The 15,979-nt window shown below is 36.3% G+C and overlaps 4 protein-coding genes across 4 annotated transcripts; 2 read left to right on the forward strand and 2 right to left on the reverse strand.

Annotated features, from left to right (window-relative positions):
• Positions 1 to 1,312: 1,312 nt before the first annotated feature.
• LOC147563416 (Transmembrane amino acid transporter family protein) lies at positions 1,313 to 4,675 on the forward strand. The gene is made up of 8 exons (XM_086637591.1): positions 1,313 to 1,466; positions 1,553 to 1,722; positions 2,155 to 2,541; positions 3,028 to 3,421; positions 3,558 to 3,663; positions 3,793 to 3,884; positions 3,979 to 4,047; positions 4,383 to 4,675. Exons 1-8 carry the CDS (start codon positions 1,434 to 1,436, stop codon positions 4,479 to 4,481), a joined length of 1,350 nt encoding a protein of 449 aa, XP_086493717.1. The 5' UTR covers positions 1,313 to 1,433; the 3' UTR covers positions 4,482 to 4,675.
• A 2,928-nt stretch (positions 4,676 to 7,603) lies between these two features.
• Positions 7,604 to 10,219, forward strand: LOC147563417 (protein ASPARTIC PROTEASE IN GUARD CELL 1-like). The gene has a single exon (XM_086637580.1). It carries the CDS (start codon positions 8,395 to 8,397, stop codon positions 9,886 to 9,888), a length of 1,494 nt encoding a protein of 497 aa, XP_086493706.1. The 5' UTR covers positions 7,604 to 8,394; the 3' UTR covers positions 9,889 to 10,219.
• A 403-nt stretch (positions 10,220 to 10,622) lies between these two features.
• LOC147563418 (peptidyl-tRNA hydrolase, chloroplastic-like) lies at positions 10,623 to 11,942 on the reverse strand. Its single transcript, XM_086637561.1, has 6 exons — positions 11,820 to 11,942; positions 11,675 to 11,725; positions 11,517 to 11,590; positions 11,381 to 11,439; positions 11,168 to 11,244; positions 10,623 to 11,044 (listed from the first exon to the last, which is right to left on the reverse strand). Exons 1-6 carry the CDS (start codon positions 11,862 to 11,864, stop codon positions 10,931 to 10,933), a joined length of 420 nt encoding a protein of 139 aa, XP_086493687.1. The 5' UTR covers positions 11,865 to 11,942; the 3' UTR covers positions 10,623 to 10,930.
• Positions 11,943 to 14,552: 2,610 nt separating this feature from the next.
• On the reverse strand, positions 14,553 to 15,874 carry LOC147563419 (peptidyl-tRNA hydrolase, chloroplastic-like). Its single transcript, XM_086637573.1, has 6 exons — positions 15,752 to 15,874; positions 15,607 to 15,657; positions 15,449 to 15,522; positions 15,313 to 15,371; positions 15,098 to 15,174; positions 14,553 to 14,974 (listed from the first exon to the last, which is right to left on the reverse strand). Exons 1-6 carry the CDS (start codon positions 15,794 to 15,796, stop codon positions 14,861 to 14,863), a joined length of 420 nt encoding a protein of 139 aa, XP_086493699.1. The 5' UTR covers positions 15,797 to 15,874; the 3' UTR covers positions 14,553 to 14,860.
• Positions 15,875 to 15,979: the final 105 nt, after the last annotated feature.

Raw genomic sequence — 15,979 nt, forward strand, 5'->3', positions numbered from 1 at the left:
GTTATATTAACTCTCTCAGAACATTCTTAATTTTGTTCCTCTCTTTCCAAATGCTCCACAAATTATACTCCTAATTTAAAACATCATCATGCATGAAAATTAATTAAAAGATCGTCCGGTATACATATATGTATGTCAGTGTGTGTAGCATGTAATCAGTACTTGCTCTATATTTTCTAAGCCACCAGCAAGATAGCATATTTCTTTGATTACCCGCATGTGTGTATGGCACAGAAGGACATCACGTAATCTTGCCAACAACCCTTGATTGGAGTGGTAAGAGGTATAATCTTCTACCTAGAGGTAAGGGTTCGAGGCACACGCTGAACAATTCAACGAAAAAGACATCACGTAATCTTGTAAGGTAAAACGGGGAAGACGGAAGGTTCTTTTAAGTAAAGTGGTACTAGCTAAATCAATGGAAAAAGAAAAAGTTACAAGTTGGAGCTTATGGGTTTAGAAAGAATATTTATAAAAAAGAAAAAAAAAAACTGAAAGTAGCATTTGTTTCTTAAGACAATACTCCAAACTAATTAAAGTTTAGATATGTGTTCATTTTCATTTACTATTATTTATCTCAAAGATTCTTTGTAATTAAGCAAGTTGAGAGAATTAATATACTCTTACTTATGTCAGATCATAAAAAGGGATTAGTGGCTCTAAATCAACTTCAGTTAATTGTATCTTCACACCTTTCTTGTCTATATTATTCAAAGCTACTTTGATGAAAATTACCCCACAAACCCTAAAAAGAGATGGAGTACCAACCTAAACTCTGCAACTCATCTAGATTATATATCACACACCAACTGTAATTCCACTAATCATATGAAATTACATAGATTTAACATACCAACCAACATATTTTCTATCCTCATGACCTCAAGCTTACCTATTAGTAAGCATTCGTAATGCGTCATGTACTAGTTTTCTTATTTGACCTATTTCCTGTTTTGAGTTTGTCATTTAGACAAAATAAAATGTTAGTAAAGATTTACATATATATTTCGCCCAACATTATAAGGTAAAAACAAAAAAAAGTTGTCTAGTGTCTTTCGAAAAGAAATAATTCGCCCAAAAAAGCGATAAAGTGGAACTAAATTTTCCACATGTGTTAGGGATCATAGAGATTATTACATGTTACTAAAAAAAATGTTGCAACTTTATTACTTTATAGTTGTTACTTTGACATTTTTTCAAGAAATTGGGGAGTAGTTGCTAGTGCACTAGTAAGTGGTAGGGCAGATTCACATCAATTCATTCAAAGTGCAAACGTGGATATATTTCCTTTAGTTGCTTTTAATGATGATTCAAGCATTACTTAAATCATCATCTTTCACAATAAATACCACTCTAGTTAGCTTCTTCTCTTTCACTATATATCTCTCTCTTTGTTTCTTCATATCCCACATTTCATTTGCATACTTGCAGAGATGGTCTCAGAGTCTCCAGTACTCCATCCTCAGGTAAGAGATCAGAGAAAGCGAAAGAGATTTTGTTTTGTTCATCATCTCCAAATACTTAGACTAATGGGGTTGAAATTAATATGCAGGAAGTTTGTAAGGGTAAAGAAGAAAAAAATCAATGGATGAACAATGATAAAGAGCAAGAGATAGGTCCTCCTAGACATGCAAAATGGTGGTACTCAGCTTTTCACTGTGTTACTGCCATGGTTGGTGCTGGGGTCCTCAGCTTGCCTTATGCTATGTCCTACTTGGGATGGTACATAACTTTCGATTTTTATTCATATATCTTTAAACGCGAAGGCCTCCTTTCTTGTGGATCTTGCTTAAAAGAATATGTTAATGTTTTATTTTATTTGGACTTGAGTTCCCTAAGCAAACCATGCATACAAATTGGACAAACCTGTGCAAAATACGTGCATCTTATTCGGAAGCCTTATAGAGAGATGAAACCTAAAAACCTAATTGATTTCTTTGCTTATAAAAAAAAATTAGGAACTGAGGAAGTTTTCGCCATATATTTCCCTACAATAAGCTACAATTTCATCAAACTGTGATTTTTTATTCAAAAAAATTTATTTCTCCCTCCCCTAGCCCTCCAGCTAATGTGGCGACGTATAACTTGAGCATATTTTCTCCCCATTTGCTAATAATTGTTTTCGTTCTCTCTCCACTCTCTCTCCCCGTGCAGGGGTCCAGGAACATTTGTACTAGTGTTATCATGGTGCATAACCTTGTTTACAATATGGCAAATGATACAACTTCATGAACTTGTTCCTGGTGGGACTCGATTCGACCGATATTATGAACTGGGGCGGCATGCTTTCGGACCGAAACTTGGGCCATGGGTAGTTGTTCCTCAGCAACTCATAGTTCAAGTTGGGTGTGACATAGTTTACATGGTAACAGGAGGGAAGTGTCTAAAGAAGTTTATGGAGATTGCTTGCTCTGATTGCACCAGACTTAAACAGTCTTACTGGATTTGCATCTTTGGTTCCATTCATTTCTTCCTCTCTCAGCTTCCTAACTTCAATTCTGTTGCTGGTATTTCCTTAGCCGCCGCCATCATGTCTCTCAGGTAACAATAATACTGCTCATATGTCACTAGGTTCTACTTACAAACTCATAAATTAGTCAAGATTGAACATGTATATATAACTTTATATATATATATATATATATATATATATATATATATATATATATATAGGTCTCTTTTGACCTTGGCGGCCCAAAGCAGCCACTTTCGCTGTTTTGGGACTGGGTGGTTCTCATCTTTATAGCAGTAAACTTTATTTAAGTTTGTCTGCAAGGGCCTCTTTTAACCTAGGTCACCCTGACAGTAAAGCTTACTTAATGTTAATATGGGCCTCTTAACCTCGGCCCAAAGCAGCCATTTTGGATGTTTAAGGCCTCGGCCCAAAGCTTACAGTAAAGCTTACTTGATTTAGTTTGTGTGGGCCTGTCTGACTTTGAGGCCCAAAACAGTCACTTTAATTGTTTTAGCTGCTTTGGGCGTGGCCACCCCTATGACTTAATTTGGATATGTCGATTCTTGATGCAGTTATTCGACAATATCATGGGTGGGCTGTCTGAGCCGGGGACCAATCGACAACGTGAGCTACGCGTACAAGAAAACTACATCTACTGACTACATGTTTCGGGTGTTCAACGCTTTGGGTGAGATTTCTTTTGCTTTCGCCGGGCATGCTGTGGTCCTTGAGATTCAGGCCACCATTCCTTCCACCCCTGAGAAGCCTTCCAAAGTTCCAATGTGGAGAGGTGTAAGGTTAGCCTATTTTATTACTGCAATTTGCTACTTCCCTGTTGCCATGATCGGTTATTGGGCCTTCGGTCAAGACGTCGAAGACAATCTTCTTTTGGCCCTCAAACGGCCCGAGTGGCTTATCGCAGCAGCTAATTTGATGGTTGTTGTCCACGTCATCGGTAGCTATCAGGTAAGAAACTTCTATAGTGTGGTATGTCCACTGTCACACACCAGATACCAGGCCAGTGGTCAGATAATCTGGTCTATGTAACACTAATGTTAGTCTTTTATTATCGTCACGTCTTATAACTAATAATCTTGTTCAGATATATGCGATACCAGTGTTCGATATGCTTGAGAATTTAATGGTGAAATTGTTCAAAGTCTCCCGGGGATTTCCACTTCGACTTGTCACTCGATCTACTTATGTTGGTGGGTAAAATTTATGCATTTATTATCATCCATTTTCATATTTCAAAGTCAGTAAAGTAATACGTTCGTGAGATAACTAGTTCACAATTCAAGTTCTTGAGATATAATTTAGTTTCATTCTTAATGTAGCTCTTACGTTGTTCGTTGGTGTAACGTTTCCATTTTTCGGGGATCTTCTTGGATTCTTCGGAGGATTCGGTTTCGCTCCAACCTCTTTTTTCGTAAGTTTTAATCAACATACTTATAATATAGTATTTTGACACATATACTGATGAACTATTGAACTAATTGTTTGAGTTTCTAAAATGGTTGCAGCTCCCCTGTATAATGTGGCTAGCAATAAAGAAACCGAGAAGATTCAGTCTATCATGGTTCATAAACTGGGTAATTAGCACAGCCCGTCATTCAACTCGGTTCTTTCGAATAACTGCAACTTGAAGTGTCAATCTGGCTGAGCCTATCTGAGCCCAGCCCAGGCCTGCTTAAGAAGGGCCTAGCCTGAACATCAAGAGGTTCAAACTGGGCCGATGCACCCACTTTGTCAGCCTTTATAAGGCCCCACCTGATTATATTGGGCCTTTATAAAGGACCAAAATGTGGGCCCACCAAGCAACTGTACAGCCCGGACAGATTGATACCTCTAACTGCAACAAGGTAATATGGAAGTAGCTAGAAAACTTACTAATCGGCTTCCTTTTTTCGATTTGTTTCGAATGCAGGCTTGCATAGTGGTGGGTACATTTATCATGTTCGCTTCAACAATCGGCGGGTTGCGAAATATTATCATGGATTCATCCACATATAGCTTCTATACTTAAGTCCTTTATCTAATTATATTAGTAGAGATTTCCTATGCTTATATATGTTTTTGTTGGAAGGAGATGTATAATTTGAGATAGTTAATGATCATGATCTCTAATAGTTAATAAGCTATTTAATGTAATAACTATTTAGTTAAGTGACTCTCTTTGTAGTAATGAATTCAAATCAAACGACTTGTTCATGTTGTTAAGGCGCCTCGGGTCCAAAATGCAACCCCCCCAATTCCGAGACTTATTGACCTTTAGCAGAGCTTTCAGCCTATAGGATTTCCTTATGAGCTGATCGTGGAGTCCTTTCATGAAACCCATGGTACTCTTCCCATCATAACTCAAATGTAACTATTTCGTATCGTCAATAGAAGTTATGTTGTTTAAAAAAAAAAAAAAAACCATGGTACTCCAAACTCTGGAATCATTTTTTATATTGTAACATACCACAAATTTTTTTTTTCTAAAAAAGTAAGATTTGACCAATTAATAACAAATAGGTTTTACTGATCTTTTGTCCCATTGAAAACAATAAGTAGATATGAAATAAATGAGAGGGTGGTTGCTTTTTGGGTAGTTGAGACTTGAGATTCAAAACTCAAGAGAAATAAAGTTTGTATATTGTCTTGCAATCATACCAAGAACTCAAGACGGATTCTAATGAAAAAAGAAAGTAAAGTAAAGATAGACCTAATTTGACCAATGAAAAAATTAACAACTTTCCCTTTCTAAAACAACTCGATTACTACTTTACTTTAAGTCAATAATGACTTTTTTTTCTCCTTTTTGTGACATAAAATAATTAATGGGGTCGTTCTATAGGCGTGTCGATTTTTCTTTGTTATATCGTTTTGGAACATTGACTATGGTCAATTTCTTTTGACCCCAACCTTCTATAAGTGTTAGACCATCCATGATCTTGAGATAGCACTTTAGATCATATTTTGTTGCAATCGCCCCGGAAGATGGGGAAATATCGTCGAAAGCACTATATGCATTCTGAGGCATTTGTCCCCTCAAGAGGAACGAAAATTAAATTGATTTTTGTGATCTTTGTAACCTATATCATGCTTCAAGCATGTTAGGTTATGCTGAGGGCCTGAGATTGAGCCGGGATGGACTCGGTTTTAGTGTGTTTCATGAGCGAAGAGGATGGAATTCCACTCCACAAATATTTATGTGCAAGTTTTGACTTATTTTGACTTTTTAATTCAACATTTTTACTAGTTTACTAAAAAGTACTGGTTAAAGATAAAGTAACAAGAAAGAGAGGACAAATTCACAACAATTGAACTAGTAAGTTCATAGATTCTTTTAGTTGGGTTGTTTAGGGACCCTGGCTAGTGTACAGGGAGACCAACTCTATCGGGAGCTCATGTTTGGTTAAGTGCATGGACTTTTAAATGTCAATAACTTTCTATAATACATTTAGGTTAATTCCGTGTTGGCCCCCAATTTGTGACGAACTGGCCATTTTGGCTCCCGTATGTGCGGCAGTTCATTTTGGCCCCCATATGTGTCTGGCAATTCGTTTTGGCCTCCAATTTTTGTCAAATATCCCAATTTTGTCCTTATGGCATTTTTGTAAATTCTTTTTTCAAGTTCTTTTTTTCATTTCAATTTTTTTGTCTCTCTCGTTTAATTTGCAGAGTCTTTCTCCATCCTCTCTCTTCATCAAAGAGGAAAAACTTAAGAACTTCAAAACTAAATCATTCACCAAAGAGTTTCAGAGACAGAATCATAGATTCACAATATCTATTTGAAATAGAAAATCTCAAATGGAAGGTTTGGGATACATGGATTAACCCATAAAATTTTCATTTTCTCTCTCTAAAAGGCATTATATTTCTCTCTCTACTGTTATGGATTTTGGATTTTTTTTTTCAAGATTCACTCACCTATGTCTATATCTTTCTTTATTTGAAATCTGATGGAAATAATAAGGGAGATTGGAACAAGATTTCCACTTTTAATATGATTCATTGTTTTACTCTCTTCCGTCTCCCTTCTTTAATTTCTTCTCTGTAATTTATAGTATCAAAAGTCAAGAACCCAGCTTACTCTCTTCTTCTAGTTTTAAGTGATTTCCACGATTTTAGGTGATTTCTTCCTTTCGACAATTTTCTTTTCTGAATTGTTTGATGGATGGGAAAAGGGATTAGGTGATTTCTATCATTTTATCCTTTCTAAGTATTCTTCATCTCAGGAATTGTTTTATGTGCAGCTAATTCGTGTTTGAAGGTGAAGATCGAAATTAGGGCAGTCAAAAGAGAAATTGAAAATCTTCAAAACTCGTTCTATTCTTCAGATTTATTTTTCAGATCTATTCTTCATGTTTATTTCTCAGATCAGTTCTTCATGTTTATCTCAAATGCTCAAATGTGTTCTCCTTCAAGCACTTATAACTTTTCTTAATTTTTTTTGCAAAATTTCTATGAAATTCTTTTTCTGAAGAAGACAATGATGGTGGGAAGATGATTTAGAACATGAAGATAATAAGAGAGAAGATAGTGGTGGATTGAGGATTTCTTTGTATGCAAAAGTTAAAGAGAGAGAAGAGTGAAAGTGTATACACATTAAAGACAAAAACAAAGAAGAATAAGAAAATGAAAAGAATCAGAAAAAGAAAAAGAATTTACAAAAATGCCATAAGGGCAAAATTGGTACGTTTGATAAATATCGGGTGCCAAAACGAACTCCCGGACATATATGGAGGTCAAAACGAACTGCCGGACACAATTAGGGGCCAAACCGGCCAGTTGGTCACAAATTGGAGGCCAAAACGGAATTAACCCATACATTTAAGGACTTGTGTATAAGTGATTTAACATTTGTCACCCAAGATAGCAACACCACTAAAACTTTAAAGTCTCTTGGGAGACGCTAAAGGCACCCAGCGAAATTGTTGTTCATGCCGGGTACGCTCTTGGATAGGAACTTGGTGCCCCTTTTTTACTCTCGCTCTCATATTTTGTTTCTTCTTATCCTTTTTCTTCATGTCTTCTTCTTATCCTAGTCGTCATCATCATCACGACAAAACATACCATGATACATCGATAAAGATCTGAAATTAAAAGTCCTAAACACAAGTAATTCCAAAGTATCAAACCCTAAAACACAAATCATATTCATGTAACATTAAAAACTCAAATTAGATCTAATATTGAAAAATCAAATGAAGTTAGAATTTTTTATGAAGCAAATTTAGCTTTGAATATGGTAGCAACCCCAAAACAAGAAAAATAACAACTTGAACATGCCAGTTTGAAACCCCTCGGACTGGTCCGAGCTTGAATCCTTGCCCGGATGCCAATAGATGTTTGGGGTCAAAGGAAATTGACCTTCGTCGTTCTCTTCCTCCGAGTGCTAACAATAATTTTTTCGACTACTTTTAATGCTCAGTCTCTTTCCTCCAAATATTATCGACGGTTGAGAAAAAAATTTGTGATCAGAACAAAGAAAGAAATTAGATTGGAAAAAGATAATGCTGAAGGAGACTTAAGCTGAAGAACAAATTGAGGAAAAGAATGGTGAATAAAGCTGAAGGAAGGAGTGTTTTTGAAAGAGAGCGAAATAAGGGGTGATTATGGAAAGTGTGATTATGGAGATTCACACTTCCCTAGCTAAAAAAAATTAGGGTACCCCTTTATACCAAACAAGGCGTCCCTATATATGCCAACATTTTATATGTTATGAGCTTCACACTTTCCCTCTCCGGAAATCTTACTTCCGCATTTCACGCTATAAATGCTTTCTGTTTTCTTATCAATTTACCGTGACTCTCATTTGTCCCACCAATGGTCCCACTCCCCATCACTCTCTTTCTCTCTCTCTCTAAAACAGTAAACACTCCCTCCCTCTCACTCTTAAATAACCCCAACTCCCTCACTAGCCCTAACCCAGCCTCTTGTCTGCAACAACAATGGCGAAACTTAGGTTTTGCCTTTGCTTTTTTCTCTTTAGCTTATCCTTTTCTTCTTCTGCCCTTTCTCGAGGCTTATCAAAAATCCCCAAAACTTCAGTCCTTGATGTCTCCGATTCACTTAAGAAAACACTCCATATTCTCTCTTTCAATCCTCAAGAAACCACTAAAACCCCCTTCCGATACGAAGAAACTAAAGCTTCCATTTCATCTTCTTCTTCATCCTTCACTCTGCAATTACATTCTCGTGATACTCTCCGTAAATCATCTCACCAGGATTATAAAACCCTAGCTCTAGCTCGATTCAAACGAGACTCAGCCCGAGTTAGATCTCTTAACACCAAACTAGATCTAGCCATTAAAGGCATAAAAGGATCTGATCTTAAACCGTTGATAACAACAACTGATAGTCAAATCGAAGTTGACTCGAACGATTTAGAAGGTCCGATTATTTCAGGAACGAGTCTTGGAAGCGGTGAGTACTTCTCTCAAATCGGAATCGGTCATCCACCAAAACAATTCTATATGGTTCTTGATACAGGTAGTGACGTCACCTGGTTACAATGCGCACCTTGTACGGACTGTTACGATGAACACGACCCGATTTATCAACCTTCATCTTCTTCTACTTACTCTCCCCTTTCTTGTAACAGTCAACAATGCCAATCTCTTGACGTATCGGCCTGTCGTAGCGGTTCTTGTTTGTATCAGGTTTCTTACGGTGACGGTTCTTACACTGTTGGTGATTTCGTATCAGAAACTGTTACGTTTAATGACTCGGCTTCCGTTGATAATATCGCTCTCGGCTGTGGCCACGATAACGAAGGCTTATTTGTCGGCTCGGACGGCTTACTCGGTCTTGGTGGTGGTTCACTCTCTTTCCCTTCACAAGTCAATGCTTCTTCTTTCTCTTATTGTTTAGTTGACCGTGATTCGACTTCGGCATCAACACTTGAGTTCGGCTCCGCTAAAGCCAACCCCACCGTTACAACACCGTTACTTAAAAACCGTCAATTCGATACTTATTATTACTTGGGGTTAACAGGGTTAAGTGTAGCGGGAGAGATGTTAACGATACCTCCGTCATCTTTTGAGATGGATGAAAGTGGTAACGGTGGAATCATTATTGACTCGGGAACGTCAGTGACTCGGTTACAAACCGATGCATATAACTCACTTCGTGACTCGTTCGTTAAATCAACTAAGAATTTACCGTCTACTGACGGTGTATCGTTATTTGATACTTGTTACGATCTATCAAAGATGAATAGTGTGGTAGTTCCGACCGTTGCTTTTCATTTTCCAGGTGGAAAATCGTTGGCTTTACCGGCTAAGAATTATTTGATACCGGTTGATTCGGTGGGTACTTTTTGTTTAGCGTTTGCACCAACGTCATCTTCTTTATCGATAATTGGGAATATTCAACAGCAAGGAACACGTGTCAGTTTCGATCTTGATAAGTCTCTTGTTGGTTTCTCTTCCGAGAAATGCTAGAAAATTGTGAGTAAGATTTTTAGTAATGTATTTTAATTGACAGGTTTGCCCTTGATGTTGTGGTAATTTAACGATATTGCCACGCCTTGGGGAATTCAAGAGAGTTGGTTGATGGGATTCGGGGGAGAGAAATAGGGTTGGGATGGGAATTAGGTTATTAGGGTGTGGGAACTTCAATAAGTGACAAGGAAGAAAGCAAGGGAATATTGTAATGGGAACAGTGGCATGTATAGTAAATTAAGAGGTAGATGAGGGGGCAAATTGTGATTTGTGTAAGAAAAGAGTTATTTATTCTTATTTATGGAACAATTAATAGAAAATTTAAGTCAAATTAGAGGAAGTGTGAACTTATATAAATGCATGCATGTGAGGAAGGAGGGTATTATGATGTGAGACAGTGAGAGGTTGTTGTTGTTGTTGGTCTGTGATATTTATGGTGCAGCTGTCCTCTTTTTTGTAACTATGTGGACCATAAAGATGTACAAAAAATGTTTCATCCACACACTCTATACCCAAAATACTTTTACCTCCTTAGTAACTTGTGTTTGACTGCATCAAAAGAATCACATGGGGATCACCATTATATAGTTTAAACCCTAATTTACATCACAAGTTAATGATGAAATTTACCACTTTTTTTTTGTTGAGAGAAATTTACCACTTTTTAGGTCTCAACTTTATGGATTTTCAAACATTTGCCCCAGTAAAGAAGTACTATTATATAAGGCAGTCGATTTCAGTCTAAAATGTATAGATTAATTATGTCACAGCTAATCTAATGTACATCGTTCTTTGATTTTCTTGAATAATCTTGAAATTATTATCAAACCAAGAATATTCATCGATAATTACCAGAGTAAAACTTTTAGTAAAAGAATTGATAAATTAACTCTTATTTGATAAATTAACTCTTACAGATTTGCTTACACGAATTGAGAAGCTTGAATCACTAGCTTGGCCCTCTTCGAGTATTCTGTCCATTCAAAATCAGTTGGTTCTTGAATCTTGATTATCTGAACATGATGTTCTTGTACTTCATCACTCAGCCGAGCTGCTTCATTGATTTTGCAGAGTTAACAAATGTTGCACTTTTCTCAAATCCCTCTACCAAAAGAATTCTCATTGCTTCCAATCCATGTTGGAAGGTGAAATCCAACTGAAACATCAAACATTAGAATCATCAACTAAAGTTTCTTACTTCCTTTCTTTTTTGCTTTTCTAAAATCTTACATTTTCTTGGGTCGGTGTTGTCTATTTTTAAGGAATGGGTATAACGTACCTCTTCCCTCTCTTTTCTATCAAAGGGTCGAAGAACAAAGCTGGCAGGATTCATTTTCCCAGGAGGTCGTCCAATTCCTTCAATAACCAACAAAAATTGTTAGAAAAGAATGACATAAGTGGGGGCACACACACTAAACACACACACGCACGCACGCACACACACACACACACACACACACATATATATATATTTATATATTCAATTTCCTACCTATTCTCAGCCGAGGAAAGTCACGACTTCCTTTGAAGTGGTCAATGATACTTCTCATTCTGCAAGTGAAGGACTGGTTGCTTAAACATCAAAACAAATATAACTAAGAAAAGTGCAACCAAAATGAAAAGATTACCCATTATGTCCTCCATGTCCGCCTTTTGGAAGTAGACGTAGTGATGCAAACGGCAAATCCAAGTCATCAAATATCTATAGAGAAGGCGAACACGGTTTCATAAATTAGATTGGGAAATTGAAACATTAAATAACCTCACACAGGCAAAACTTTCTTACCACGACTACTTGTTTTAGAGGTATCTTGTAGTACGAGACAAGAGAACCAACCTAAAAAAATCAAATGATCATAACCCATAAGCACAACTTTGTTTACTAACGTTCACTGTGAAGATAACAGAAGTTCACAGAGTTTGCTACTTACAGATTGACCACTTTCATTCATGAAAGTTTGTGGTTTCGCAAGCATAACTGGCACATTGCCTATACGACCTGCACCAAATGGATCAAGTCCAATCAAGACCCATGTAAGTGGTAAAAGTCCTTAAGATAGTTTGCCAATGTCAGTAAAGTGGCAGTAAAGGGTCTAAAACGTGCAGATCAAATTATATGATACCATTGTATAATTCAAATTTAGACCAACTTCAGGGTTCAATATAATCGTCATCAGGATAAGTAGGCTCTTGTTTTCGTTTCAGTTCTTCTGCTGCCTGAATGTGATAAGTGTACGTGTTCGATATGTACAATACATTATTATGGAGAATAACCACAAAAAGATATGTGCACAAGCTCGTTAGCCAACATTGGGATGGTTCAAGCGGCATATTTGCGGTGTTATGATCTCATAGTAATGGCTTATAAATAACCATTTCCGAGCGTCTAATCCTATAGTGGCCTAGTGGGGGAAGAACAAAATATTATACAAGTTTGAAAGAGGCCCAACGTTCTCTCAGAGCGGTAAGCATGTTCAATTAACATCAACTGATCAACACCAAATTCTTCATCTCAATATTGAACTACAAACTTGCGGTAAACTAACGAAGTTGAGCATATTGAACAAGAACAATATGAAATTTGACCATTATAGTATACACCCTGAATCAGTGATATTAGTTTCGACACTCCCATCATTGTCGTCATCCAACTCAAAACTAATTATCGACAAAGGATGCCTTCCACATTACAATTTTGATGTTTTTTTGGATGATGTAAAGTAAATGTAGTTTTAAACTTATCACCACGTCTCACCCCCGACAAGGGTTCTGGTTGTCTTCAGAGAGGGGGGAGGAAGATGATAATGGTTGTGCTGGTGAGGATGGTGGTGCTTTTAGTGAAGGAAATTATATTAGTGTGAGCCAATTGTGGATGGGTTTGTGCTGCCTCGATTATTGTGGTAAAATAACATAATCAATTGGGCCAATGCAAATAAAGTAACAAACTAGAAAATTAAACTTTAAAAAGTCCACCACCTCTTGTTATAGTGGTTGGATGCTCACTTTGAAGAAATGAGGTCACCGGTTCGATTCTCAGTACCCGTGATCCCCGGTTTTCAAAGTTACCATCTAACCACTGCACCAAACAGTGGTGGACATGCATGATTGTCTATCGCGCTCGTGTAGTTACGTTATTTAGAATAAATGAAAATGAAATATAAAGGAACTTTTAGTTCAAGAATGGACATTTAATAATATCAAAAGTTTCAATATTAACGGAAAATTTACAAAAAATCCAAAAAGATGAAAATTTTGAGATTCACCAAACAAGTCAGTTTTTGCATGACACAGTTATTTAGGATTCGCCAAACAAAAGTTTGTATAATTATTTACTGAAATGTAGTTATTAATATAAACAAATATAGATTCTTGTAACTACGTATTTTCATCAATTATTTACTGAAATGTAGTTATTAATATAAACAAATATAGATTGGGTTATCAATAGATTAGTTTATAAAGTTGCATAATTATTTAGAAATTCACTTTTACCCCAAGAAAGATATAAGTTTCTTATACACAAGATCTCAACGTTTCACAATTTGAAAGAAGCCTATCGTATTCAAGAAGTACTGGCATAGGACGAAATCTACCCGAATTTAACCCTTCCTTACAAAAATAAGGACTTTATTATATTTCTCTTTCTCTAATAACTAAACTTTTGGGTCCAATTGACTTTATTTTAAATCATCTTTAGAAATGAATATATGAATAAAAATATCTTAACTGGTTGGACAACCTACACATATAATGATTTGATTCTCCACTTGATTAAATCTCATATGCCTAAATTTGATATTTATAATATACAAATAATATATGCCATTTCAAGCCATAAAAGGGGTTCCCTTGCATTATTATTTACATGTATTATATTATATCCTATCACTTGTGGCCTAATGGGTACAGTACCTTTATTTCTCTTACATTTTCCTGCCAAACTGTATCCAATATCCAATTCAAAAATGACTTGGGAACTCCCTAGACATACTTCTTTGTGTACCCCCGTCACAGGACAATGGTATCTTAGTTTTTTCAGTCTTACAAAAATTGTGAAAAAATTAAAATACCCTTATCCTGTGAAGGAGAGTGCACCCCGGAGTACGCCGAAAGAGGACCCCGGAGAATGTACAAAGACTCCCACCATCACCTTTGTATCCAATTAGAAATTTCTAATCCTGTACGTCTAATCAACTGAAATTGTAGATTTTTCCTTTTTAGACATTCCAAGATGAAGTAATATCACTAAATTTTACCATGAGACTTTGACCAAGTGAAAAGATCTATATTTATTATGGTAACTGTCTCTTCACTCAATTAACTGCAAAGATTATCAAAATCAGAATTGATCAAAAGTGGATGAACAAAAAGAGTGAGGTTAACAAGGCCTTTATCTTTGTGTTCAATTATTCGACTCACCCTTTGAGAAGTTAGGTGTTTGGGCCAAATACTTTTACCTCCTTAGTAACTTGTGTTTGACTGCATCAAAAGAATCACATGGGGATCACCATTATATAGTTTAAACCCTAATTTACATCACAAGTTAATGATGAAATTTACCACTTTTTTTTTGTTGAGAGAAATTTACCACTTTTTAGGTCTCAACTTTATGGATTTTCAAACATTTGCCCCAGTAAAGAAGTACTATTATATAAGGCAGTCGATTTCAGTCTAAAATGTATAGATTAATTATGTCACAGCTAATCTAATGTACATCGTTCTTTGATTTTCTTGAATAATCTTGAAATTATTATCAAACCAAGAATATTCATCGATAATTACCAGAGTAAAACTTTTAGTAAAAGAATTGATAAATTAACTCTTATTTGATAAATTAACTCTTACAGATTTGCTTACACGAATTGAGAAGCTTGAATCACTAGCTTGGCCCTCTTCGAGTATTCTGTCCATTCAAAATCAGTTGGTTCTTGAATCTTGATTATCTGAACATGATGTTCTTGTACTTCATCACTCAGCCGAGCTGCTTCATTGATTTTGCAGAGTTAACAAATGTTGCACTTTTCTCAAATCCCTCTACCAAAAGAATTCTCATTGCTTCCAATCCATGTTGGAAGGTGAAATCCAACTGAAACATCAAACATTAGAATCATCAACTAAAGTTTCTTACTTCCTTTCTTTTTTGCTTTTCTAAAATCTTACATTTTCTTGGGTCGGTGTTGTCTATTTTTAAGGAATGGGTATAACGTACCTCTTCCCTCTCTTTTCTATCAAAGGGTCGAAGAACAAAGCTGGCAGGATTCATTTTCCCAGGAGGTCGTCCAATTCCTTCAATAACCAACAAAAATTGTTAGAAAAGAATGACATAAGTGGGGGCACACACACTAAACACACACACGCACGCACGCACACACACACACACACACACACACACATATATATATATTTATATATTCAATTTCCTACCTATTCTCAGCCGAGGAAAGTCACGACTTCCTTTGAAGTGGTCAATGATACTTCTCATTCTGCAAGTGAAGGACTGGTTGCTTAAACATCAAAACAAATATAACTAAGAAAAGTGCAACCAAAATGAAAAGATTACCCATTATGTCCTCCATGTCCGCCTTTTGGAAGTAGACGTAGTGATGCAAACGGCAAATCCAAGTCATCAAATATCTATAGAGAAGGCGAACACGGTTTCATAAATTAGATTGGGAAATTGAAACATTAAATAACCTCACACAGGCAAAACTTTCTTACCACGACTACTTGTTTTAGAGGTATCTTGTAGTACGAGACAAGAGAACCAACCTAAAAAAATCAAATGATCATAACCCATAAGCACAACTTTGTTTACTAACGTTCACTGTGAAGATAACAGAAGTTCACAGAGTTTGCTACTTACAGATTGACCACTTTCATTCATGAAAGTTTGTGGTTTCGCAAGCATAACTGGCACATTGCCTATACGACCTGCACCAAATGGATCAAGTCCAATCAAGACCCATGTAAGTGGTAAAAGTCCTTAAGATAGTTTGCCAATGTCAGTAAAGTGGCAGTAAAGGGTCTAAAACGTGCAGATCAAATTATATGATACCATTGTATAATTCAAATTTAGACCAACTTCAGGGTT

This window comes from Eschscholzia californica, unplaced genomic scaffold (genome assembly GCF_041429995.1).
Source record: "Eschscholzia californica isolate CP2 unplaced genomic scaffold, dmEscCali1.0.p SCAF_1, whole genome shotgun sequence".
Lineage (NCBI taxonomy): Eukaryota > Viridiplantae > Streptophyta > Magnoliopsida > Ranunculales > Papaveraceae > Eschscholzia > Eschscholzia californica.

Excerpts from the sequence above, each read along its gene's own strand:
- LOC147563416 (XM_086637591.1), top strand. The coding sequence starts at position 1,434 with ATGGTCTCAGAGTCTCCAGTACTCCATCCTCAG. Across the intron at positions 1,723-2,154 it reads GCTATGTCCTACTTGGGATG|GGGTCCAGGAACATTTGTAC; the intron begins GTACATAACTTT and ends CTCCCCGTGCAG. Across the intron at positions 3,422-3,557 it reads ACGTCATCGGTAGCTATCAG|ATATATGCGATACCAGTGTT; the intron begins GTAAGAAACTTC and ends AATCTTGTTCAG.
- LOC147563417 (XM_086637580.1), top strand. The coding sequence starts at position 8,395 with ATGGCGAAACTTAGGTTTTGCCTTTGCTTTTTTCTCTTTAGCTTATCC.
- LOC147563418 (XM_086637561.1), bottom strand. The coding sequence starts at position 11,864 with ATGCTTGCGAAACCACAAACTTTCATGAATGAAAGTGGTCAATCT. Across the intron at positions 11,726-11,819 it reads TGAATGAAAGTGGTCAATCT|GTTGGTTCTCTTGTCTCGTA; the intron begins GTAAGTAGCAAA and ends TGATTTTTTTAG. Across the intron at positions 11,245-11,380 it reads CTTTCCTCGGCTGAGAATAG|GAATTGGACGACCTCCTGGG; the intron begins GTAGGAAATTGA and ends TGGTTATTGAAG.
- LOC147563419 (XM_086637573.1), bottom strand. The coding sequence starts at position 15,796 with ATGCTTGCGAAACCACAAACTTTCATGAATGAAAGTGGTCAATCT. Across the intron at positions 15,658-15,751 it reads TGAATGAAAGTGGTCAATCT|GTTGGTTCTCTTGTCTCGTA; the intron begins GTAAGTAGCAAA and ends TGATTTTTTTAG. Across the intron at positions 15,523-15,606 it reads CTCTAAAACAAGTAGTCGTG|ATATTTGATGACTTGGATTT; the intron begins GTAAGAAAGTTT and ends CCTTCTCTATAG.